The 26,404-nt window shown below is 48.0% G+C and overlaps 1 protein-coding gene across 10 annotated transcripts in view; it reads right to left on the reverse strand.

Annotated features, from left to right (window-relative positions):
• MTSS1 (MTSS I-BAR domain containing 1) overlaps positions 1-23,942 on the reverse strand; it is a 165,978-nt gene extending 142,036 nt beyond the window's left edge. For 3 of the 10 annotated variants that reach the window (XM_060611275.3, XM_060611271.3, XM_060611269.3), the window contains exon 1: positions 23,159-23,942. In XM_060611275.3, the coding sequence (XP_060467258.3) occupies positions 23,159-23,230 (72 nt within the window). In that variant the 5' untranslated portion in view covers positions 23,231-23,942. Of the gene's footprint in view, positions 1-21,925; positions 21,944-23,158 lie in introns of those variants that run through there. The other 7 variants (XM_060611276.3, XM_060611270.3, XM_060611277.3 and 4 more) reach the window with 4 other exon arrangements.
• Between the last annotated feature and the right edge of the window lie 2,462 nt (positions 23,943-26,404).

Raw genomic sequence — 26,404 nt, forward strand, 5'->3', positions numbered from 1 at the left:
GCTGGGGGGTGCCTGGCTGGCTCAGTCAGTAAAGCGTGTGACTCTTGTTCTCAGGGTTGTGAGTTCGAGCCCCATGTGTGGTGTGGGGTTTACTTGAAAGAAAAACTTAAAATAAAAAAGAAGAGTTTGGCACGGAATCATTTAAACATAGAACTAAGATTAAACACCTAGGGGGTGATCGTTGCAGGACAGAATGTAAGTGTTAAGAACACTGACATGGTGAGCATAACATGGGCCACCTCCTGATTTTGCAGTTTAAGGAGAGGAGGGAGAAACTCTAATGAAGTTAATCATCTCATCTTTCACTGCAGAAGCCCAATCAGAATAGTCTATAATTGCAACTGAGCTAAAACATAATGATTTCATCTTCCTATTGGTTTTAACAATCCTATTTTCTTACCCTTGGGGACAGTTTCTCAACCTTGCCACCAAGGACATTTTGGGCCAGACAGTTCTTTTGGGGGGTTGGGAGGGGCTGTCCTGTGCACTGCAGGGTTTCTAGCCCCATCCCTGACCTCAGTTCATGAGATGCCAGGAACATTCACAGATGCCACTGATGGGGACTATGAAAAATGTCTCCAGGCATCTGTGCCAGATGGACCTAATGGGACAAAATCATCCCCTGGTTAAGAACCACTATTTTAGGGGTGCCTGGGATGGCTCAGTCAGTGGAGAATCTGACTCTTGATTTCAGCTCAAGTCATGACCTCCCAGTTAGTGAGTTCGAGCCCCATGTCAGGCTCTGCGCTGACAATGTGGAGTCTGCTTGGGATTCTGTCTCCCTCTCTCTCTGCCCCTCCCCTTCTCTCTCAATCCCTGGCAAAATAAACACTAAAAAAAGGGGGGGGGGTGCCTGGGTGGCTCAGTCGGTTAAGCGTCCAAATTCAGCTCAGGTCATGATCTCATGGTTTGTGAGTTCGAGCCCCGCGTCAGGCTTTGTGCTAACAGCTCAGAGCCTGGAGCCTGCTTCAGATTCTGTGTCTCCCTCTCTCTTTGCCCTTCCCCTATTAATGCTCTGCCTCTCTCTCCAAAAATGAATAAACATTAAAAAAAAATTTAAAAAAAAAAAAAGAACCATTGCTTTAGAGGGATGTCTGGAAAACTAAGTTCTTTTGGAGAAGAAATCATCATCTGAAGTTCAGTAATCTCTCCAGTATTACTTCACTCCAGTTTCAATACTGTTACATGAAAGTAAAATTAAATATATTTTTGTTTTACATCTTGTCATAAAACAGTCTCTTTAGGGGAGCCTGGGTGGCTCAGTCGGTTAAGCGTCTGACTTCGGCTCAGGTCATGATCTTACAGCTCATGGGTTCGAGCCCCACATCGGGCTCTGTGCTGACAGCTCAGAAACTGGAGCCTGCTTCACATTCTGTGTCTCCCTCTCCCTCTCTGCCCCTCCCTGCTCATGCTCTCTCTCAAAAATAAATAAACATTAAAAAAAAAAAAACTGTCTCTTTATACATTTCTGTAGGTATCAAGCCTGCCTGAAAATGCACACAGAGATGTCTGGAAAATTCTCTACCAAAATTAAAATGGGCTATTTCTGGAAGTTAAGATTTGGACCAATAGGTTACTTTCCTGTTTGTACTTTCCCATATGGCCAGAATTGTGTGTGTGTGTGTGTGTGTGTGTGTGTGTGTGTGTGTGTGTTTTAAATAAGGATCATGTATCATTTTTATGAAAACAATAGTCATTACTTTTTTTTTAATTTTCAGATCAAACTAGAGGTTCTGGCAACAAAACACCATGAATTTACAACCCACCCAGAGCCTAAAGTCTGTTCCACAGATGCCACGAGAGCACATCCATCAGTTCTGCCTTTGAGACCTGCTTGGCCCAACTGCAGGTCTCTGGATTTATTCCCCCAAGCGACAATTTGCTCCCACGGGGCACTAAGCCACACCCCAGGGATCCTGTCTGACTGGCTCCTGGCAGAGGTCCACTGGCAGCTACTGACACCAACACCCACGCACAGATCCCGTCACCGTCCTGCTAAGCCACACCGCCTCCATCTTGTCTCTGTGCCCCAGGGGGCTGCTTCTACCCAAGAGCACAACTTTATTTTAACTTACGCTGAGTGAACCTTTGACAGCTCAGGCTACCATTCCGGACCCAGCGAGACATTGTGGGGAATTCCAATGAAAACACCTAACATATCTACCATTTTCTTATCAAGTATGAAGGCCCCTTCTACATCTACATCCAAGTAATTAAAGAGGTAAGGGCTGAGATCAGAGTCCTCTGACTGGCCACTGGGGATCCCCGTCCAGATAGACATCAGTCAGCATCCTTAAAAGCACAAGAGTTCAAAGCAACCAATTACAGCCTCACCTAACCTTTTATTCTCTTTCAGATCCACAAAAAAAGTATGAGAAGCTCTTCTGAAAAGCCTGAAGATGTTCAGATATACTGACCACCAACCTGTAGCCAAAAGGCTAGAAGGCATTCATCGACGTAAAGGAGGCCAGGAGTGCTGGGCCCTCCTTTTCCCAACACCAATCACTCCCATACAGGGACCCCTGGAGAAGGTCACTGAGATGATCTAGAATGTTTCTTAAGAAAAAAAGGGAGGCACATTTCATAGAGAACATGCCAGAATGGCAAGAAGCCAGTGCAGGGAGCACACAGTCCCGACTTCTAGCCATGGCTCTGCCAAGTATCAGGGGAAGTCACTTTACCTCTCAGGGCCTGCTCCTTATAATGACAAATAACAAAAACAAATAATTCCATCATCATTCCTGACCACTCTCATCACTGGAAGATTGTAGGGAAGGAGTAAGGGACACCAACTCGGGAATCCCGTCTCCCAGACTGAACCGTGGCTCTCTGGTTCGCAATGTGTTATCAGGCAAGTCGTTCAACTTCTACAAGGGGATAAGTCACCGCTTCTCAGGGCTGGTGTGAGGAATAACTAGGATCGGAAAGTGCTCAGGGCAGGGGCGCCTGGGTGGCTCAGTCAGTTAAGTGACTGACTTCACCTCAGGCCATGATCTCACAGTCTGGGGGTTCGAGCCCCACGTCGGGCTCTGCGCTGACAGCTCAGAGCCTGGAGCCCGCTTCGGATTCTGTGTTTGGGAGACAGAGAGAGACGGAGCGCAAGCGGCGGAGGGGCAGAGAGAGAGGAAACACAGAATCCGAAGCGGGCTCCAGGCTCTGAGCTGTCAGCGCAGAGCCCGACGTGGGGCTCGAACCCATGAGCCGTGAGATCATGACCCGAGCTGAAGGTGGACGCCCAACGGACTGAGCCACCCAGGAGCCCCCCCCCCCAAAAAAATGTTTTTAAAGTGCTTCGGGGCAATGCCAGGCACTCCGTCAGTGTCCAATGAACATTTGATAGAACTGAACCAAGGGTGTGCAGGCCCCTGCAATCTCCCTCAGGATGCTGGCGGAGATGTGAAAACCTCTAAGTCAGACTGTCCATCCAGGCTGGGATCCCACATTCTTAGGCCTAAGTACAGAACCAGCTGTAGCTCACGACTAGTTAACTAGCTGGGCACATGTCAGCCTAGTCTCAGTCACCCCCAAATACATGGCAGGAAGGGTACTCAAACCGACATGAATGTGCCTGAAATCTACTGCTCAAAGCACTTTAAAAAAAAAACAAAAAACTACTTATCTACCCCCACTGCTTGGAGCCTCACTTAAGTCTTTACCAAATTAGCAACAAAAGGAGGGTCCCCTCTCCAGTCAAGGGGTACAGCACATAGCTCTCCACCCACGAACGCCCACTCAGCCAGAAGAAGGCTTCCAAAAGCAGCTCGCTCCTGATTTAATGATATTCGACAGTCTATCAAAGAGTGTCAGGCCCACCTGTTTTAGGCAATATATAATTTAATGGATTCTAAAAAAAAAAAAAAAAAAAGGAAAAGGAAAAGAAAAGAACTTCTAAGAACAGAAGACAAAAAGCCTCCTTATTGAGAATTTTTTTTTTAAAAAGTGTGTAAATGTTATTAAAAGGTAAAGGCAAAGTGATGTTGGATTGTTCGAGATCTGGGTTGTTTTTTTAGTTTCTTTCAAGGTAGAAAAAAGTTTCTACCCACCTAAAAGTAGTTTTACTACTAAAATCACAATCTTGGAGGAAGTGAGAAAGGAGAGAGAAGAAATTTGAACAAAGCGTTAAAGGTAACAGAGAAAAAGCTCTGGCTTTTTCTAGACTCTAAGACTGAGCCAAAGCGAGAATGCTCAAATTTCAAAAGAAATCTGCAGATCAAGATGCAGTATCCACTGAGAACCCTTTTCGAAAGCAATTCCAACACAGTCCTCAATTTTCTGACCTGCACCACCCACCAAGAAGTCCCAGAAAGCTCCCCTCTGAGGCTTCTGGTTCTGACCTGGCTCAGGTCACATTTGAGGTCCCTAGGAATGCATTTCCGGGGCTGTGAAAAAGTCTTCACACAGACCCCACCGTGGGGCTCACCAGAGAACACATAAAAGTTTCACAACTTTCCAGACAGACCAAAATCAAAGCAAATGAGACTCCCACCGGGCACCCGGGTTCTGCCAAGTCCAAAGTGACAGGCAACTTGGAATGTGACTCTCCTCTCCCTGGAACCACTTGACTTTCTTTGGAGAGGAGGGTAGGTTTTGAACCCCTGGCAATTTGTTGAAAATAGACCTTAGACCACACTGGATTCCGAAAAAGGGAAAGTCCCCTATTATAGAAACGGGAAGAGAAAACGAGCCTGTTTACAAACATGTAGAGGACACTCCTTTAATCAAGCTGCAAGACTGCCCCCCTCCTACAGCAAGAGAGGCGGGGCTTCCCTGAAGACCGGCTACAGGGCCCCACCCCTGCATCCGCCAGGTGGGGTGTCCACCATGCTCTCCACACCCCACACAGCACCAAGGGCGGCTCTTCTCTCTTCCAACCTCCAAGGGATGCAACAATCTTGAAAACTCCTATTCCACCATCACCACGTAGCTCAAATGTCACCTCTTCCACAGCATTCTCAAATGCACCTGCTTCCCCCACATCATGCAACTCACCATCTGTGAGCCTGAATCTCCCCCACCACACTGTGGGCTCCAGGACAGAGAAACAGAGGGAGGAAGGAAAAAGGTTTCTAGTAAGAGCAACGGCTGGCACACAGACAGGGAAGCAGAGATGACACAAGGGGGCTCTCGCCAAGGGACACTGGAGTGATGCACTCATGCTGGGGACTGGCAGGACCTGGGCAGGATGGACAAGGTGACCATGAGCAGCCTTCAAGGGCAAGGTCAGAGTTCAACCACAAAGAAGAGAGCAGAATTCCAGGCAGATGGTGAGGGACATAAATCCCACACCACCTAGGTGACCAGAGAACCTAACAGGTCACATACCTAACAGCAGCCTGGTCCCTTAGGGAGTGGGGAGGAAACTGAAGTCATTTTCTTACTTCTGAAAAAAAAGTCCCACCCAATCTGTCAACTTCCCTGAGAGTTTTGTGGCCACTTAAACAAATATGCGAGCCAGCTTACCCACCCCTCCCTCCCTCGAAGTTGAACTCTGGGAACACGCCTGGGTCCCTCTCCTCTTCTCCCCCCTTCCTCCACTCTCCCCACAGCCAGAAGGCTGGACAGGCCACTCGCCTAATGCAGGGCGCAGGGCTCAGCCCGTGGCTGTTTTGGCTTGGGGTTCTGTTTTGCTTTGTTTTGTTCTGTATTAAACAGAGGCCCAGGATGGCATCCCACACACGAAGCAGAAGAATAAACTGTGTGTAACTCATCAGTGCGGCTGGTTAACGATGCCCCATAAATAATGCAGCAATGGCCTCTCCCAGCCCAGCCCGCTGCGACAGCAGAACCTCAGGGGACAGCTGAGCGAATCAGACACCCACGCTGCCACACAGGGAACACAGAGGAGCCGGGAGCTGTGGTCAGAGAAGGGGTGATCTGAGAGGAGCCAGAGCTGGAGAAGACTCTCACAAGGAGGAAGCATTCAGCTTAGATGAGAATAGAACAGTGATTGGAGGAGCAGGGTGCAGGCTATAGGGAGTAGGGTTCCAGCTCAAAGGCCTCTGTCCTGTCCAAAGGTTGCAGATGGAGGCTGGCTCGCCAGTGGTCATGATCCTGAGGACTCAAGTCTTGGGCACACCACCGGACAGGGAACCCCCCCACCCAAGCCCCACTTTTCATCCTGATGACGTCAATGTCACCATCATCATCATTAAGCATCACCATCTTCTAAAGGGTTGCTTGGTGCCAGGCACACATATCAGCGTTTCTCTAACTTTCACATACATTGTTTCTACCACCTGGGGATCTTGCAAAAACGCAGGTTCTGATTCTCTTGGTGTGAGGTGGGCCTGGATGTTGCATGTTTAACCTGAGTGATGCTGAGGCTGCTGGTCCACAGACCACACAGAAGAACACAGCTGGATACACACTCTATTACACGCTCACAACAATCTGAGAAGCAGATGCTGTTATTTTGCAGCTGAGGACTGACGTCGTGACCCAAGTGCTACCCTGATTCTGGGAAGTGTGCTGAACAGAACCGGCTGCCCAGCCCAGGCCTGCAGAAAGCCACTCAGTAGGCAGGCTGGGTCCTGCCTGGTCCGCAAAGTGAGGTGCAAGGCCTCCCCCAACACACAGCTCCCAATTACAACTGCAAATGCTCCAGGGGAGCTATAATGTCACCCTAGAAATGGTCATGATCCTCAAGAACTTGGGGGGAAAAAAAAACAACACAAAGACACAAAACAAAGAAAAGCCCTTTGTGTTGGAAAAGGTCTGATAGGAATGAACCAGAAATGGTCACGGGTGCTGTCATTAGTGGCACGATGACGGATAACTTGATCACATCTTCCGGTTTTCTATGGATGCCGGGACTGATCTGCTTCTGCCAGATCAGAGAACCTGTCTGGAGCACCTCTAAAGGCTGATGCTGTCACCTCCCCAGCCACCAGGTCCTCGGGGCAGGTCTGCGGGAACCTCCTGAGAATGAGCTTGAGCAGTGCAGCCCACAGCATCCCTCCTCCTCCCCTTCTAGGTCAGCCCTTGTTGAGCTCAGCCTTCAGGGAAATGAAAAGCAAAGCTTCCAGAAGAAGCTTCTGACCTGAGCAGGAGTGCCTCTGGACCCCAGGCTTCTACAAGCAGGGGGCAGGAATCTGCAGCTTCCAGAAGTGGGTGTGAAGGATGAAGGACAGGGCCCCTGACTGTCTGTCACAGCTTTGTCCCCCAGACCACCCTTCCCCACCCCATTCTGCAAGAGGGAGGGCCCCCGAGATCCTCAGAACAAATGCACTGTGGAAGCCCATCCATCATAAAAACCATTCCTGGGCTTTTATTCTCTGATTGGGGCTTGCCTAATCCACTAATTATCCCTGTCCATCAAGTGGATGACAGCCTTGGGGATAATCAATGGTTACTTCCTCACACGCCCACCCTCACCCACTTGCCCAAGCTCACCAACAATAAACACGCCTGCAAAAAGGAAGATTTAACCACAAAAGGGGCTTCCTCCACCCAACCTCCCCTCACAAACTTCTCCATTTGTAACCATAACACCCTGCTTAAGTCAAGGCCATCAGCGTCTTCTTCCTCCAGCGCTAGGAGGTTCCATGCCCAGAATGCCCGTTTTCTGACACACGGGTAGGTCTCCACCGGGAATAAAAGAAGAACCAAACAAACAGGTCAACTGTATCTTCAAAGTATGATTGGTTTTTTACATTTTCTACCAAGAGGCATTCCTTTGTCTATCCTGAGCCTTCCAATAGAAGAGCCACTAGCCACCTGGATGGAACTTTAAATTCATTGCAGTTACATAAAATGTAAAATTCAGCTCCTCACTCAAGTGTTCCACAGCCGCATGGGGCTAGTGGCTTCGGTACTAGACAGGGCAGATGCAGAAAGGTGTGCTGGACGGTGGCGGCCATAAGGTGACAAAGCCACTCTGGGCACCCCTGGGTTGTTCTGGAACTGCAACTAGGCTTCCAGTCCTATTATTTAACTTTTGCAAAATCGATGCGTGAACCCCTCTCCTCTCCCTTCCTATTCCCCAAATTTATCCCCCCAATCTGTACCGCCATATTGCCTTTACTATTTCAGATAGACACCTAAGGCCGCCTAGGAGTCCAAATTTATTCCATGATCATCATTAAGAACCCCATCTCACATTTACACAGTACTTGAGAGAGTATAAAGGGCTCTCAAGACAGCCCTGTGTGGGCACTTGGCAGACAGGCATTTAACACTTTTCCTTTTCCACAGGAAAATAAAGCACAGAGGTTAAGTAATCGGCCCAAGGTCAGGGAAAGGTCTGCCCTCGCACCCAGTTTGTATCGTGAAGTGCTCCTAAGTTTGCCCAGTTGTTTTTAAAAAGAGTTTTATGTTTACTTATTTTTGAGAGAGAGACAGAGCATGAGCAGGGGAGGGGCAGAGAGAGGGAGACACAGAATCCGAAGCAGGCTCCAGGCCCCGAGCTGTCAGCACAGAGTCCGACGCGGGGCTCGAGCTCACGGACTGCGAGATCATGACCTGAGCTGAAGTCAGATGTTCAACTGACTGAGCCACCCACGTGCCCCTGCCCAGTTCTTTTTAAAATGCCATTGTTCCAGGGGCACCGGGGGGGGGGGGGGGGGGAGGGGTTCAGTCGGTTAAGCATCTAGTCAAGACTCTCTGTCTCGGGTTGGGTCATGATTTCCCAGTTCATGAGTTCAAGCCCCCCATCGGGCTCTCTGCTAATGGTGCAGAGGCTGCTTGGGATTCTCGCTCTCCCACTCTCTGTGCCCCTACCCTGCTCACATGCACACTCTCTCGCAAAATAAATAGATGAAATAAAATGAAATAAAATGCAACCGTTTCACATATTCACCTAAAACTTACTCCTTCTCCACAACCGGACACTTGTGAACTCAAGATCTAACCACCTCGCACGGGGGCCGGAGGCTCTCACCCAAGTGCTTACATCTATGCCTCCCCGAAATAATACATGTACGTCTACCCCCCCAACCTCTGTCCCACTACGTAGAGTGCAAAGCTTCTGTTCCATCTGTTTTTCCTGTGTATAAATGTCCACATGAAATAGTGAACAAAATACTTGGTGACCTGCACACCCTATCAAATGTTTAAGCATCGTCACCATTATTTCCTGTTTGCGTACCTGTCCTCACCCACTTCTCCCTGGAAGTGCCCTCTCAGACTTGCCTCCACCCAATCCCAAACCCGATTCTGCAACTTGTCAGGTCCACCCCGGGGGAGCAGCGGCCTCACGACTCTGCGCACACTTCGTGTGCTCTGCCACCTTCCACCAAACAGTGCCTCCCCCACAACCCCCAAACCCCACCCCAGGCTGCTAGGAATGACAGCCGGCGGTGGGGCGGGGGGGGGGGGGGTCACCAAAAAAGGCAGTAACCCTGATACGTCTACACCCACCACCCTCTTTGTAGTCTTTCCACTGCACGCCCTCCTCCTCGCCTGGGTAAGTGCCCTGATGGGCAGCCAGACTCCAGCGTCTGAAAGGACCAGTGTGACGTAGCGGTGGAGAGCATGACACGAGAAGGGTGCCTGGGTGGCTCAGTCAGTTAAGTGTCCGACTCGATTTCAGCTCAGCTCATGATTTTCACGATTCGGGAGTCTGAGCCCTGCGAGGGGGCTCTGTGCTAGCAGTGGGAGCCTGCTTGGGATTCTTTCTCTCTCTCCCCCTCCCCTGCTCTCTCTCCCTCTAAATAAAGAAACATTTAAAAAAAAATTTTTTTTTTAAAAAGAGCATGGCTCTAGAGTCAGACTGCAAGATTTCAGATCTACTCACTGGGTGACCTAGGTTACTTAGTCACGTGGAACTGCCCTGTCTTCACCTGTAAACGATGCCCGTGCTAGTCCCCACCTCCAAGGAAAGCAATGAGGATAAGGGAAATAATGCAAGTGCTTAGAATGGTGACCAGCACTTAGAACTCAATAAATCCCAGTGACTGCTATTTTCAGGAGTCAACGCACAATGCCAGCCACCCTAACTCGGACATTTAATGAGCACCTACTATGCACAGGCACAGAGTGGGGTACAGGCCACACAGAGATTAGGAATCAAAGCGTTGAGGAGCTCTAGCTAGTAGGAACGCTGATGTGTGAGCCACCAGTCAGAGGGCACAATACTCCAAATATAAAGCACTAGGAGGTGGGGTTGATGCAAGCTTCCAGAGGTGGGTAATGCCTCACCTAGGTCTTTAAGGACAAAGGGGAGTTTCCCTGGCAAAGAGGAAGGAAATAAAGAAGGGAGAAAATTTTCCCTGCAAAAGAAACAATCAGCAAAGGGGGCGCCTGGGTGGCTCAGTCGGTTAAGTGTCCCACTCTTGATTTCAGCTCAGGTCATGATCTTGCAGTTCATGAGAGAGAGCCCCATTTTGGGCTCTGCGATGACAACAGAGCCCGCTCGGGATTCTCTCTCTCCCTCTCTAGCTGCTCCTCCCCTGCTCTCTCTTTCTCGCAAAATAAATACACGAACTTTTAAAAAGAGAAACAACAAAGGAAAGGAAATACGGGAGATCATGCTACATTTAGGCTTGGGCATCATTTTGGTCACCGGGAACACTTTCCAGGGACGTGTAATTTGGGGGCACGGGAGAGGGGAGCAGGAGAGCTTCATGGGCGGCACAGGAGACTCTTGGCAGGTAGCTCAGGGTGGCCCATGAACCACCCCCCACTGGTATAATCACAACCTACCAGAGACTCACCAGGAATGTTTGCTGAAACTACAGATGTCTGAGCCCCACCCGGGGCTACAGAACCAAAATCTCTGGGGAGGGGGCCCAGACACCTGCATTTAACACATTCCCCAGGGGAGATTCCTACTTTCTCGCTACAATCACACACAGCAAGATTTGAGAATCACCACCCCAGATAAGACGCCCAGTGCCTCTGAGGCCTTGCAACCTATGGCCTCAGCAATTTCTCAGTCCCAATATTCAAGTCTAGCTCCTTGAGAAATAATCCCTGGTGATGAGCACCCGCACATGGGAATGTGAACTGATATGCGCTTTCTGAAAGGCATTGGGCAATGCGTTTGAAAAGCCTTGAAAAGTACGTACCTTTGACCCAGGCTAAATCCTTCAGGGGAAACTGTCAATGTCAATCAACGTCTAGCTTCAAGGATATACTCACTGCAGTGTTGCTTATAATTAGTGAAAAACCGGGCACAGCCTAAACACGAATCCGTACGGAACACGTGGAACTGGCACCCATCTCAAAGTCTTTGCACACTCTCCCCCTGACCTGGAACATTCTTCCTCGGATATCCACATACGTCATACGGTGTTGCTCTAAGGTCACCTTTTCCGTGAGACCTTCCCTAGCCACCTTATTTAAAAACAACAACATCGCCCCTGCTCTATATTTCCCCATTCTAATATACAAAAGAACTAACTTATTCAGTTTGTCTGTCCCCACTCCCCTAGAATGTCCAAGAGACAGGGACTTGTGTCCATGTTATTTACTGCTGTGTCCCCGGCACTTAACACAGAACTTGGCATACAGTCAGCCCTCAGATACAGGTCAATTGAATAAATCAACTGTTACACAAACAAAACAGTGGAACACCACACAACATTAAAACTGACATGGCTCATAATTGCATACACGGAAAGACAGCGTAAGTGCAAAGCTAAGTGAAAAAAGAAATTTCTGGCACAGCGTAGGCCACGTGAACCTTTGTCTAAAACATGCGTACATAACCCACTTTGTAATCAAGTGGTTATGGGCGAGTTCTATTTTTTACTTAACTGAAATTTCTTAGTTTTTCTTCCATTAACTTTATATTGCTTGCATAATCTTTGAGAAGTAATCCCTCATGAAATGCTCTCAAAACATTTGCTAATTTTTTTTTTTTTTTAGAAATAAGCTTCCTCCTTAGTGACTTAATTAGGGTGTCCCTAATTAAGGCCAGCACAACATCAAAGAGGCCAGGTTCCAAGGGACCCTTGCTTCAGGTCAACTCCTGGCTGCAAGACGACCTCAGTCCCTCCAGCAGCAGTTTGCGGAGCCTCGGAGTGCTCAGATGCCAAAGGCTTGGCCACCAGCTAGCTACTCCTGGCTCTGCTCCCCGCTACTTGCTTCCTATTGGGGTGCCTCATCCAATTATTCAGGCCCGAGATCACATCCTGCTGGAGAGCTGGCTTTGAAGGTTCAGTAAACAATCACTTCAAAACAAAGCACAACCATTAAACCAAACTCAAAGACTTCCTTAATGACTCCGTGCTCAGCTGCAGGAGCCGGGCTCAAGCAAGCCAGGCCTCAGAAGTGAAGCTGAGGTCTCCCTGGAAACTAATCTCGAAGCATTTCCAGCCTCCTACTGCAAATATCCCCCCTTCCTGTTTTTCACTCAGTCATGTGGGGTGCAGAGCCGTTACTGGGACGACCCCGATGGAGGGGGGGGTTCGTCAGTAGAACAAACGTGTGTCCTGTGGTTGTCACCTTCGACGGCTGCATCAGAGCCTTAGGTCTCACACCCTGCCTGCCCCCCACCTACTTCCGTCTACTGACAAATCAGAGGCACCCATGGGGTGAGTCAACCACCCAACAATATCACGTTGGCTGGGTCAAACTCTGCTTTAAATAGAGGCCCCTGGAGCTCCTTGAAGCACTTCAGAGAAGAGCCTAGATGGTTATACTTCATCTGGTTCATCGTGAGTCCTAAAGGTATAGAAAGGGCAATCAACAAAGACATCAATGAAACACACCCATTACAGAATCTGAAAAGGAAATTCTCAAACACCATGCTGTGAGAGCCCACGGTGGTAGACGAGCACAGACCCTGGGACTGCATGGGTTCAAATCCCAGGCTTACCTCGCCCTAGCTGTATGAGGTGGGCAAACGGTTTAACCTCTCTGCACCTCACTTTCTCCATCTGTAAAATGGGAGTTATAGCAGTAACTACCTCACTGTGGATATACAGGAAGTACCTGGGTTGCTGGGAGGAGTAAGAGTCTATCTGTAAAGCACTAGAAGAGTGCCTGGTTGTGCCACATAAAGGCTTATTAAATAGCAAAATAAAACATAGTTCTCAGTTTAGGTGTCACTTGTACCAAAGCCTTCCCTGACCCTGTCCTCTGGCTCCAAATGAAAAGCAGAGGCCCTCCCCAAGAGCCTGCTGTTTGTCTGCTCCTCTTCTAGACAAAACAACTTTAGGGCAAGGACTTTATCTGTCTTGTTCACAGGTGTATCTCTGCCCCCAGCAGCGCCTGGCACATAACAGCCACATCATGATATCTGTTGAATACATGTACCGTGTTCTCTCAAATTACTCGTTATGTTGAGAATTGAAAAGCATATATTGTCTCTATTGCATATCAAAGTGGAGATACAGGTTTCTTGGATTTTCTGAAACATCTCATCCTGTTATGGGCAGGATACTCCACTAGAAACTACCAGGGTAGCTCAGACAAGAGCTACACAAGAGCATTTTGTTTAGCATTTATTTCATGCTATGCCCTTTCCATATACTTTCTCATGTAAACCTCTAAAACTTTAAGAGGGAAGTATTATTTCCCCCATTTCACAGATACGAAAATCAAGTCTCAGGGAGGTTGAGCAACTTGCCCAGAGTAATTTAGCTACAAAGTGGCAGAGCCAGGCTTCAAAGCCCAAGGGCAACCGCTTAAGGTAGAATGCCACAAATACTAGATGGAATCAACACAGAATGTGAAGAATGCCTAAGGCTATCTGGCTTGGTGGAAAAAAGAGGGCCCGGAAAGGAGATAACTTTGTAGCGGGGCCTTGAAGGATGAGAAAGATTTCAACAGACAACAATAGAGAGAGTCTGCATTGCACTGTCCAAGCAGGACAAACGGCAAGCGTGAGAGGCATGGGATGTGCTCCAAGAAGCCAGGGACTCTGGGATGGGGAGCACTCGGCCTGCAGCAGAGCACTGGGCTAGGGCCAAACTGCAGGCGTCCTTGAATCCAGGCTAAGGCAGGTGAGCCCCATTCAGCAAGTAGGAAGAACCCCAATATGGCCAAGTCCTAGAAAGGAACAGAAGATCAGTGCAAAGCTGCTGCTACAGGGCAGTCTAGAGGCAAATGAGGCCACTTTTCGGGTGGTCATTCCAGAAAAAGAAGGGAGAATTCAAACAATGAAGACAGAAAAAGATGGGCCTTATGAAGCAACTCCTCTCCCCTTAATATCACATCTCGGCCAACACTTTTTTTTTTTTTAATATAAGCATTAAATGCCCTGAGGACCTCAGCCAGGCACCCAGCCCTCCTCTCCCTTGATATACAGTGAGTTTGCAAATAGAGAACTACAAATAGGCTCAGCTGAGGCAGATGAGGTTATAAATGAACTCAGGAGTCATTTACTTAGCATGAAAAAAAAAAAAAAAAAAAAAAAAACTCCATCTCTTGCAACTTCACTGCAAATTCGAAATAACAGCCAGGTCAAGGGTGGGGTAGCATTTGCCCTAAGAAGTGAGGTAGAGAGAATTACTATACTGATTTAAAGAGTCAGCCGCGAACATTCGAGGGCCAGCACACAGGGCACAGTGTGGAGTGCTTCACAAGCAAGGTCTCATTTCGGAGTCGTCTAAGGTGGGTACTTTCTTAGACCCATCTACAGAAGAGGAAAAGGAGGCTGAGAGATTAAGCAAATTGCCCACAGGAGTGAAAACCAGATCTCTTTCACTCTAAGGTCAACAGTAGCTCTAGAATTTCTTCAGGAGGGCTTCAGAGGCAATGAAGGAGCCAGAAGGAAACAGAGGTGTGCAGGAAGCTCACTATTTTTACTTAGATGGTATGTTATATACAGATCTGTACTGTCCAATATGGTAGTTGTTAGCCACATAGGGCATTTTTAAAAAATTGAAACTGAGTAAAACTTAAAAATCAGTTCCTAGGTCACAGTAGCCATACTTCAAGTGCTCAACAGTCAGATGTGCTACTGGCTAACATTTGACAATTTCCATTATTGTAGAAAATCATACTGGAGGGGCACCTGGGTGGCTCAGTCGGTTAAGCATCCAACTTTGGCTCAAGTCATGATCTCACAGTTCATGAGTTCGAGCCCCACATCAGGCTCTCTGCTGTCAGCACAGAGCATGCTTTGGATCCTCTGTCCCTCTCTCTCTCTGCCTAAACATTTTTTTAAAAAAAGAAGATTATTTTGGACAGGGCTACTGTATATTTAAAATTGTTAAGAATGCTAAAAATGCTTTTTCTATTTTTCTATTTCAATTATTCACTTTAATGTTGTTTCACCATAAATTTTTGTTTTTTTATTTTATTATTTTTTTAATGTTTATTTACTTTTGAGAGACAGCCAAGGCTCAAGCGGGGGAGAGGCAGAGAGAGAGGGAGACACAGAATCCAAAGCAGGATCCAAGCTCTGAGCTGTCAGCACAGAGCCTGACGCGGGGCTTGAACCCACAAACTATGAGATCATAACCTGAGCCGAAGTCAGAAGCTTATCCAACTGAACCACCCAGGTGCCCCTATTTTTATTTTTAATCATGGCAAAATACATATAACATACAATCTACCCTCTTGGCCACTCTTAAGTGTCCAGTTCAATAGTGTTAAGTATATTCACGTTGTTGTGCAAACATCTAAACATGCTTTACTCAGACTTCGGTAAGGTTGAGAAAAATACTTTTAAGGATGCTGAAACTGTTTGTAACTCAGTGGTTCTCAAGCCTGACTACACATTAGAATTACCTGGGGGTACTTTACAAAAAAAACTGAATGTCCAAGATGTACCCCAGAAGCACTGAATGACAGCTTCCAGGAAATAGGGTCCAGGTATCAGTGTGGTAAGGCTGGCAGGGAATCCGATGCTCTTATGCCTGTAACCAGGCCCATTCTACCAAAAGGGGCACACCTGCCCAGAACCTCCTTCTCTGGACAGACCCAATCCTCCAGCCCCCTAGAGACCCGTCCTGTGTGTGTGTGTGTGTGTGGGGGGGGGGGGGGGGGGTGGCGGGGAAGGGATTTCCAGGCAAAGCCTGCCGTCCACCTCCAGGACTCGGGAGGCCACTGATGCTGAGCAAACTCAGATTTTACTGCTGCCCAAATTCTTCGAGGAGAAGAAAGCAAATAAAAAGACACACAGCTCAAAGGCACTCAATTGATTTTTTTTTTTTCACCCACTTAAACTAGACAGGAAAAGAAAAACCACTTAGAAACTACGACCAAGGCTGTATATGCCAAGAATCAGCACAGGAAGGAGTTTTTTTGGCGATCCCATCAACTTCTCCAAACACAGACCTGAAATGGCTCTACAGACTGAACCAAACCAGAGGGCTACCGGGACATAATTAAATACAGAAAGCTCTTTTACAAGGAAGTTCCAGGGCTGGACACAAAATGAGTTCAAGGTAAGGAGTTCTTTTTGAGGCCTCATTTGAACTTTGGGTGAACTTATTTAACTCCTGTAATTAGAAAGGATTGCCAGGCTTGTATAGTCGTCCAGTCTCAGGGACCGATGGGTTCCCTGGACATATAAACATGGCCCTCTGGCCAGTTATGGAGAAGAAGACTGCAGACACTTTGCATGAGGACAAGGACAGGAGCCAAGGGTGACAGGCCAGAGCCTGGCCCAAAGGCTTCTTTCCCCTCTGCACACCCAGAAGAGGAAAGGAGAATGCCAGGTTGTCTGTTAGAGAAGACTGGTGAGTGGGACAGGGAAGGAAGCCACAACATATCAATAGATCATAAATTAAATGACTTCCACAAAAGTGACAGCCAGATGGGAGCGGCCGGCCCTACAGCAGTCCTCACACCATCTGAGCTCAAGTTCACACCTCCAGGTTGGCTCTGGGCTAGAGGCACAGAGATAGGACCCTGATTCCTTCCTCGAGCCTCCTGTAGTACTAGGAAAGTATTCCGTATGCTGTCCTCTACCAATAACCCCCCCCCCCCCCCCCACTTTCAGCACGTTCTAAAGAGCTCCAGCTTTAGGATCAAATGGGTCAAGGTCTAAAGACCAATCCACCTCACCACGGCCTTAGGTAAGTCACTGCCTCTCTTCAAGCCTCAGTTTTCCCATCTGTAAAGTGGGGTTGATGTGAGGATAGCAAGACTCCATGCCCACCAAGCACTCAGCGCAATGCCTGGCACATAGCAGCCTCTCACAAGTCCCTTCCTGCTCCACGTTCACCATATGCAACGAACACTCAGCACCTACCATGTACCAGGTGGCGAGTGAGAGCATCCTAAAAAAGGAAGCAGCTGAGACGACACAGCCCCATGCCAAGGTCCTCCTTGGGCTAAGAGAAGGGAAACACTGCCAATGGGTGGGCTGGCCTGGAATCTAAGCTGGGTGGGTTTAGTTTTGCTTTTGGGGGGGTTGTGTGTGTCTGTGTTTCAGATACTCAGAGGAAACCTTCCGCAATCTCCAACTAATTCAAGGGAGAACCTGGGCAATCAAATACAACAGGCTTCCTCAACGCTCAGCCAATTAATTTACTCCACTTGCCTCTCTGGTTTGCTACTTAATAAAGCCGTATCAGCAGTACAATCTGCAAATCGGAGTTAAACTGCTTAAGGCATCCGTCAGTTCCCTCTAAGGAGCCCCAGATACTTCTTGTCTGATGTCCTAGGCAGCTAAATCTGCCTTTGGCTTTTGTTTGGTTAGGGGAGAAGTATTTCTTTGTTTTTGCAGAGGTGTGGGTTTCAGGGGAAAGTGTCCCGAAGGCAGTTCCGAGAAGTAATGGTGAACTTGGTATGATCTCATTTTTCCATACCCAATTTGAACACCTAAACGGTCTCCTGCAGAAGGAATCTTGCCAGCTCTCACCCATCCCCGGGAAGACTGGAAAAGCCTAGATGAAAATTACAGATAAAGCATCTAATAGATCAATAGTTTCAACCTTTTCATCCTCCAAACATTTTAACAACCTCAAATGAACTGGCCATATTGACAGATATCATTTTAGCTTTTTCCCTTTCCCTGGCTGCAAAAGAGCATTTCAATGTACAAGAGGTCAGTCAGCAGCTGAGAAGACAGAGTTTGCACAGGACATACTTCCACTAAAAAGTTGCTGACTGTTTCCCTGAAATTCAGATTTAACTGGGAATTCTGTATCTTTACTTGCTGAATCATAGCATCAACTTTGCAACCTTGCTGATGCTCAATAAATACTATAGAATTATGAGTTACTCTCATAAGAACTGGCTGATAGCTGAACCGGGCAAAATTCAAACTCAGCTCATCTTCCATTCAAACCATGACCTAGGATTGACCTCTCTTTGTTCAGGGCATCGCTAACTGCAGAAATTCAGAACATAAAGGTTCACAGCATCAAGCAACAAGTTCTAAACAATTTGGCAAAATATGATGTATAAGGGATTTTCCCAGAGAAACATCCAAGCTAAGACCAAAAAAAACCAAAACCAAAACAAACAAACAAACAAACAAGACTTCTTTCTAAATCTGGATGAGATCTGCACCTAAAAAACCAAACAGATTGATCCAGATAGAACAGGCCCTAAATCTTTGAACAGCCACCCATTCTGGGCGGTTTCCTGCTGCAGATTTTATGATATCTTCACTTCACCTTCTCTCACAGGCCCAAACTGAGGAAGCTATAAAATCCTGGGCAAACACAGCCATTTGTGAAGAGAAAAGCCAACATGAGGCCCATCTGTACTTTACAAGGGTTTTGCTCGTCCTGCTTTTGTGTGTCACCATTTACAAGGAAGCCAGCCTCCCTTCAGAGCACCTGGCTGCTCTTAGAGGCCTTGGCTGGGTTTTCAGTATCTTCCTAGAGAAAATATTTTTATTATTATTTTTTTTTTTTGGAAGAGTCAAAGGCAAGCCCTTCAAGGACTGACTGATGCCCTTCCTTCGTGGCCACCATATTACACTCACGTTATCTACTCATGACCCACAGGACAAGCTGCTCTCCAAGGACCTGCCTCAGTGGCTCTCTGGCTCCTCGCTGCCCAGCAAAAGGCCTTCCACATAGCAGGCCCTCGATAAACACCAAGGAAGGGAGCCTCTTGTCTGACAGGAACCCTGAAGCCAAAGCGGCAGGGTGGGGGGAAAACAACCCTGAAATCATTATCCAGTGCTGGACCCAATACCCGCATTCTTGATCTATGATAAGTAAGGGAAAACACCATGTCATGCCTTCCAACCACAAAAGATTTCCATGGAATTCAAGAAGCTCCTTTAGCAGCTCTAATTTTAAGGCAGAACCTAGGAGAGAGGATACTGGTACAAACAGAGGTGGGGGGCAGTGGAGAGGAACTGAACAAGGCCCCTATTCTGCTCGGTGCAGGTGCTGGTAACAGGACACCCCTGTCCACAGGGGGACGTAGGGTAGGGAATTCAAGGTGTGGTCGGGTGTTCTTCACCCCCCAGTCTCATTACATAACCCCCAACACAGTCTCGAACCTAGTACAAAGTTCTCCCTGCACCAGGCCCAATTCAGCTCCCGACATACTGATTCTTGAGCAACAAAGCTGAGGAAAATATTTGGTTTTAGGATCCAACTTTAAAACACACACACACACACACACACACACACACACACACACACACACACAAAACTAAGTTAATTATTAAAAGAAGCAAGATAGCCACAAAGTGACCTGCCCTCGAGTTTGGCCAATCTCCTGGTCTTAAAAGCACCCGAAACACCACCAAATTCTATGGCTGGTTCAATTACCTAAATAAAAAAAAAAATATATATATATATATATTTTTTTTTTAACTACCACAGCATCAAATCCCTATGCTGTATACCTTAAACTAATATAATGTCAAATGTCAGTTATAGCTCAATAAATAAGTAATGGCTCATATCTGCTATTTGTTGTATGTAGCCTGTTTTTCTTGGCATTTGGCTAGAAACTACAAAAAAGATTCTAGGCCCTCTTTAATGTCTAAATGTTGTCAAGCATCAGAAGCCAGTCAACTGGCCTTCCATACAGTCACTTCCATGCTATAGTTCCCCCAGATGTATGAGCAACAAGCCCTTGCCTCCAGCCACATGAATCTCATCTCCCCTTTCCTTTGGGACCAGCTCACATCAGACAACTTGATTTATGTGGACGGGCGGAAAGGCAGCCAGTAAGCGATTTTGCACACCACCATCATTAGTGACCACCACCACAGTGGGGTGGAAGACAGGAGGAAAAAAAACACAAGGTTTCCTCTCGTCAAGGAATCAATAAGTTATTTAACAGCTGCTGCTGGATCCCGATGGAAGACGAGTGAGGGTTACTTCCGCACCCTTCCCCTGAAAAGGATAAAACACTGAGGATTTAGCCAGATGAAGGATCATTAGAAAAAAGTAGAAAGTTTCCTCTCTAGCTTCTCAATGTCTTGAGGTTTTTTTTTGGTTTTAGAAGATATATGGTGTTAGGCCTTGAAATTATTCCATTTTTTGTTGTTGTTGTTTTTTTTTTTCCTCTCCTCCAAAGAGGAAACTGACTCCCTTCCTGTGTTGCTGTACATTTTGGAGAATCAAATGCTGCTTAAAAAAAAAAAAAAAAAATTCCTTACCCTTTCCTCACCCCAGTGTAACATTCCTTCTGGGAAAATAACCTAAAAATTTTCTCAAGATGGGATTCCAAATGGGTTTCCAACATATACACTTGTCCTTCAAAGCAAAGAGAAAGGGGACCAAAGACATTAGAAACGCATCATGGCAGTTCAAAAAAGAGGAAAACAGGGATAAACAGGTCATTAGAAAGCCACCTGATTTCAGATATGAAAGACTGACTTTAATTGCTGGTGACTTCAAGCATTATGCATACTACACGTTGCTTATCCTACGTGGCCAAATGTTTTAATTCCTTTTTAAAATGTCACTCCCATCCTATCCATAAAGTCTTTTAAGAAGAAAACTCCATGAAAATATCCAACAATTATCTTATGCATAAACAATCTTGGAAATAAGTCAACTCCTCTCTTTTTCCTTATCTCTACTCCCCAAAAAGTCTGGAATTCTGCAGACCCCAAGGCAAGTTTTAGTCTTCAATTCAAGCTTGCTTTTACAATCTTTGCCAAAACAAAACAAACAACCTTAAAATAAATGCCTTCCCACAGGATGCTGAACAAACCCTACTAAATTCAAAGAGAAAAAAGTCAGGAACCACAAACTATAGATCCAGCCCCGAAGGGGCATTAAATCTTTATTTTTAACTGGAATCTTGCAGAGGGAAAAGCATGCCACCTTAGCACCCACAAATCCCTCTGGCCAGAATGCTAAAGGCAGCCATGGGAGGCAGGTGGAAAACAGGGGGCCCATCCCGTGGTGAGCTACCTTTTGAATGGCTCAGGGTTGAAGCCAATAAATACAAAGAACCAAGACTGGACAGATTAGGAATTAAGGAACAAAGAGAGAAAAAAACTCAAGATGTGAACACGCTGGGACTGCAGTGGGCAGAACTTTTAGGTCACTGGGTCCTTGTTACTACTGAAGGACTAGGAAACATGCATTTCTCTTCTCCAAAAAAAAAAAAAAAAACACCCACAGCTTTACCAACCCATCTCAAATTCTTCCCCTGGTGATCAAAATACACACGTGCCTCAAACTAAATCTTTGATTATAAGGTGTATAGAATTTAAGTTAACAAGACCCCCCCCTCCCCCCAGAGTCCAAGGCAGGGACACCAATCTTTGTCTCAAAAGAGCACTTCAATAAATCCATGTGGATTGAGGGCAAGGGAATGAAAGAGGCTGTCTTTGAACAGGGAATAATCCACCTAATTCCAAGTGGCTGGATTAAAGGCATTCCTGGACAAGCAGGGTCTCGGGAAAGATAATGCTACATGAATGTCAATTTCTGACAAAAACAAAAAACAAAACAAAAACCAGAAACAAGCAAACAAACGAAAAAAAAAAAAACCTGCCTCTGTAGAAGGATGGACAAGACTGTGATGGAGGCACCTTGGGAAAGTTCACCCTTGAGGAGATGGCAGTTGGTTCTAAAAAGGGGAAGCAGGCCATGACAGCTGAGCATTCCTTTGCAAAGTCCATCTCCCAGGCCAAAGCCTCTCCAAACCTTACACTTCATCAGACAGAAGCTCCTCCAGACGCCCAGGCAGCGGCTGAAGAGGGGCTGTCCACACCCACCGGCTGCACAGCCTTCCAAACCTGCCTACTCGTTTTGGAAGCCGAGCTTTTAATTAAACACCACCTCCCCGGATCTGTTGAGGCAAACTGGGGCTGGGCCAGAGCCAAAGAGAAGCTCCCTAAATACACAAGAAAAAAAAAAAAAATCCCCCCACCGCCCCCAATTCCCACCTCCAGGCAGCTCGCACGGCTGGTTATATTTCCTTTGGATGAGTAACACAGGGCCCTGGTCTATCTCTATGCACCAGAAAATCCACATCCAAGGATCAGGTTATCCCCAGTCCCACCCTTTGCAGGAAAAAGCCAGGGTGTTGTTCCCCGCCCCCAATACACACACACGTGCCCGCGCGCGCGCACAACGACACACACAGACACACACACACAATATCTACACAATCCTTCCAAGAGAAAACCGGGAGTCTGTGTTTGGGGGGCGGAGGGGGTAAAAATACAGTTGTTTAGGGGGCTCCAATCTTGCCTTCAGGCTAGGAGGCTCAGCCAGAAGGAAGGTCCCCAGCAAGGCTACTCTGGGAACTTCTGCTTCGCGCCCCTGGGGAGGGTTGAGGGAAGGCATGCATACCCTCACCAGCTGTGGAACAGCCTAATTAATACCTAATTTGCTCAGATTCCGCACCCCCCCCCCCCCACCAGGGTGAACCTGAAAGCCCAGGAGGGAGAGGCAAAGCTATCCGGCCGGGGACGCGGGTGGGGGGTGGGGGCTAGTTCCCGCGGCCGGGCAGAGCCCCTATACCCCTCCCCACCACCGCACCAGGTGCCCCCACCCCGTACTCGGGGGAATCAGGTGTGTGCCCAGGCACCCATCCTCCGCGGGTCGCAGACGCTCGGTCCAGCGACAGACAATGGAAAACTTGGGGCCGGGGCCCTGCGCCCCCAGGGAAACGAGATGTTACCGCCCCCTGGGACAATAAGCGTGGAGAGGGCAGGAGGCATCAGACACCCCCAGGGAAGCCGCCCAGCTCGGTGACCCAGCAGTGCCCGGAGCGGCGCCGCGGGTGAGCAGGTGACACCCGGCCAGAGCGCTCCCGCAGGTGGCCGGCGGCCACCGCGTAAGCAAGGGCCGGGCGGACGGCCCGGGGCGGAGGCGAAGCTCCGCGGCGAGGTCACTGCGCGGCCGCCCGCACCGCAGCCGCGCCCCCGGCGTCCTACCTTCATGTCGCTGATGATGGTCTGGAAGAGGCCTCCGAGCGCGCTGCATTCCTTCTCAATCACAGCCTCCATTTTCCCGGCGCCGGCAGGGTGAGGACACACACTCGGGGCCGCCTGGACTGTGCGCGGGGCCGGGGCTCGCTCACCCGCGAACAATTCCACCCTCCGAGCGACCCACCTCCGACTCGCAGCCTCTTCTGCAAAGAGGGCGAAGTGCCCGAGATCGGCTGTTCACTGCCCCAAATAATAATTTTAAAAGCCAAACCGCGCTGCAGCGTGATTCGCCTACATGCAGCGCTCGGCTCCTTGCCTTAAAAATGCCCGGAGAAGACTGACAATCAGGCCACCACTGGTGCCCACGACGGAAACGGCAAAGCCCATCTTGAAGCAAAGAAAACCGCCCGCTGACCCGGGGCCAGCGCCATTTAAAAATCCAAGATTTTCTAATTTAATAATATTTTTGAAGTTAAAAAAAAAATCGACCAACAGCAGAACGCGTCTGCTCGCGGCTCCCGGATCTGTTGCTCGCAGCCGCGGCCGCCGCCTCCTTTTCACTCCTGCGCGCCCGGCCCCGGCGCTCGCTCTGGCGCGGCTCCCGGGGACGTTCGGAGGGGCGCACGCGCGCTCGTGGCCGTGCGTCCGCCGCGGGGGCGCGGGGAGGGCGCGCGCTCGCGGCCGTGCGTCCGCCGCACGCGGGCGGGGCTAGGAGCGCGTGGCCGGGAGGCGCGTGGGGCGCCCGCAGCGGAGGGGAACAGGCGGGCTGTGTAGCGACTAACCCACGCCCGCGGGAGCCGCTTCTTCCTCCGAGCACGCACGGAGCACCCCCTCCTGCCCTGGCCGCGGGTCGGAGCACGGAGAGGGCGTGTCAGCACGCTGCTGGGCGAACGCCCACCCCACAATGGCTGCGAGCGCCGGGAACGGAGGGTGCACCGCCGCTCCCTGGGGACTTGCAGGGTGGCACGCTTAGCGCAGTGCCCAGCATATTGTAGTGAGCGCTCAGTAGGGCGGGAAAACTGCTGTGGCTGCTACTGCAGCCTTCGGGGAAGAGGCCCGTTTTGTGATATCAGGACTGCAGCGCCAGTCACGATTGCAAACAGCAATCGTAATTTGTAATTAATTTGTAATTAACAAATATGTAATTACCGAGAGTTTGGGGGCGTATCCTATGGCGGGAAGCCCAGTTCAATAAAAGTTGCAGGATACTGGCAAAGCAGATTGATTTGCCATTGTAAAATAAATGTATTCTGTGCTTCGATTTATGGGGATTGTTGACTGCCCCTGATTTGGACGGGTTTTTTTTTTTTTTCTCAGGCCCACTGAGGGGATTGGCTGTTGGTAATAACTGCAGAGAGCCCTGTTGGGAGATTTAACCTGGAAAGAACACAAATGTGCCTAAGTTGATTTGCAGGCCGGTGGTTCATTTTCATAGCTCTACGGCCTAACTGCATAGCTTAACACCAAATAGGCAAGAAGGAAGGGAGAATCAAATGAAAGGCTTTTAAAAGACCTTAAAACATAAGCACCTAACTCTTCACTGCTCCCTTGACCTTTGAGCTTACTTTGTGAAGCACAAAGTACAAAAGGAAAATACTGGCGAGGAGACCAAAGAAATTACATGTAAAATGCTGTAGACTTGTGTCAGACTCACTAATAATAGCTAAAGTTCTGGCTTTGAAAAACGGCATGAGTCAAATACATGGAGGGGCATATCACAGCTGCAGAAGATAATTTTCCCCTGGGCCACCTTGCCCAACTCTTAATCCCAACTACCCTTCTCCGCCCCTCTCCCAAAAATCATAAGGAGGAGTGTTACTTCTGGAATTAACCAATCTTTTAGACAAGTCTTCTGGGTCCCGTCCCCATGGTGATTTGGATGCCTAGGTCACATCTTCACCTTGCCAATAACAGTACGTGATACACAGTTTGCTCTCAATCATTACCATTATAATGATTTTTAATACTATTGGTATTATAGTGATCAGGTCACTGTTTATAGAGCCTGATTGCCTGGGTTCAAACTCCAGTTTACAACCTACTAACTGTATGACCTTGGGCCAATTTAACGGCTTCATTTTCCTCATCTGTAAGTGGGGATAAAGACTTAATAGGGCTGTTGGGACTTTCACGTGCACTAATATATGTAAAACATTTAAAGCAGTTTCTAGCATATAGTAAATAAGCGCTCAATAAATCTAACAGATGTAGTTTATTCATAATAGCCAAGATGTGGGAACAACCTAAATGTCCATAATGGATGAATGGATACAGAGAATGTGGTATGTCCATACAACGGGATATTATTCAGCCCTGAAGGAAATCCTGCATAGGTGACAACATGGATGCAACTTGAGGACATTGTGATAAGTGAAATAAACCAATTACAGGACAAATGCTGCATGATTCTATTCATATTAAGTACTAGCTAACATACTCAAACTCGTTGAATGGTTGCCAGGTGCCGTGGTTGAGGGAAGGCGGTAATGGAGAGTTGCTAACCAATGGGCATGAAGTCTCAATTACACAAGATGAGGTAAGTCTAGTGAAGGAGAGATTTTGAACAGGAAAGGGGCAACATCAGAGTTGCACCCCCTACATTGCATTCTTTCCCCGTGTTTGAGCCTCCCTCAAACTCTCTCCTCCCTTTGAAACACCTAGCACTCACTGGGCTGACATCAAGAGCTGATTAACATGCAGTTTCTCCCAGGAGTATTTGCTTTATTATTATTATTTTTTAAATAGCTCCTAGGAGGAGGAACCCAGAGGAATGAAGCTCTACTAAAGGAATTTCAAATCTTGTGGCCTTCGAAAGGAGAGATTGAGAGGCAATGAAGATTTCTCAAAGCGGTTCCTGTCACCCTGCTTCGCCCAGTAGATGGTGGTGGGTCAGGATGCTTACCACCATCTCCCAGCTCTGTAACCTCTGGCAGGCTATTTGATCTCTGAAGCCAGCCTCTATTTCCTTGTGGGTTCCTAACTTGGGGCCTATTCCCAGGATCGAAATAGATATCAAATGCCTATCATGTAGTCATGCTACACACGTGAGTTTCCTTCCCTCCAAGAAGTGATTCTCAGCCCTGGATGTACTGGGAGCCCTGCCTGGTCCTCAGACTTGGCAGCTGGAATCCTCTGGGGGGACTTTAAAACACCTGTGCCTGGGTTCCACAACCAGGGAGCCCAATTTAATTCATCTGGGCTTTTTAAAAGTTCCCAAATGATTCTAATGTGCAGCAAATTTGAGAACCTTGA

This window comes from Panthera onca, chromosome F2 (assembly GCF_046562875.1).
Source record: "Panthera onca isolate mPanOnc1 chromosome F2, mPanOnc1 haplotype 2, whole genome shotgun sequence".
Lineage (NCBI taxonomy): Eukaryota > Metazoa > Chordata > Mammalia > Carnivora > Felidae > Panthera > Panthera onca.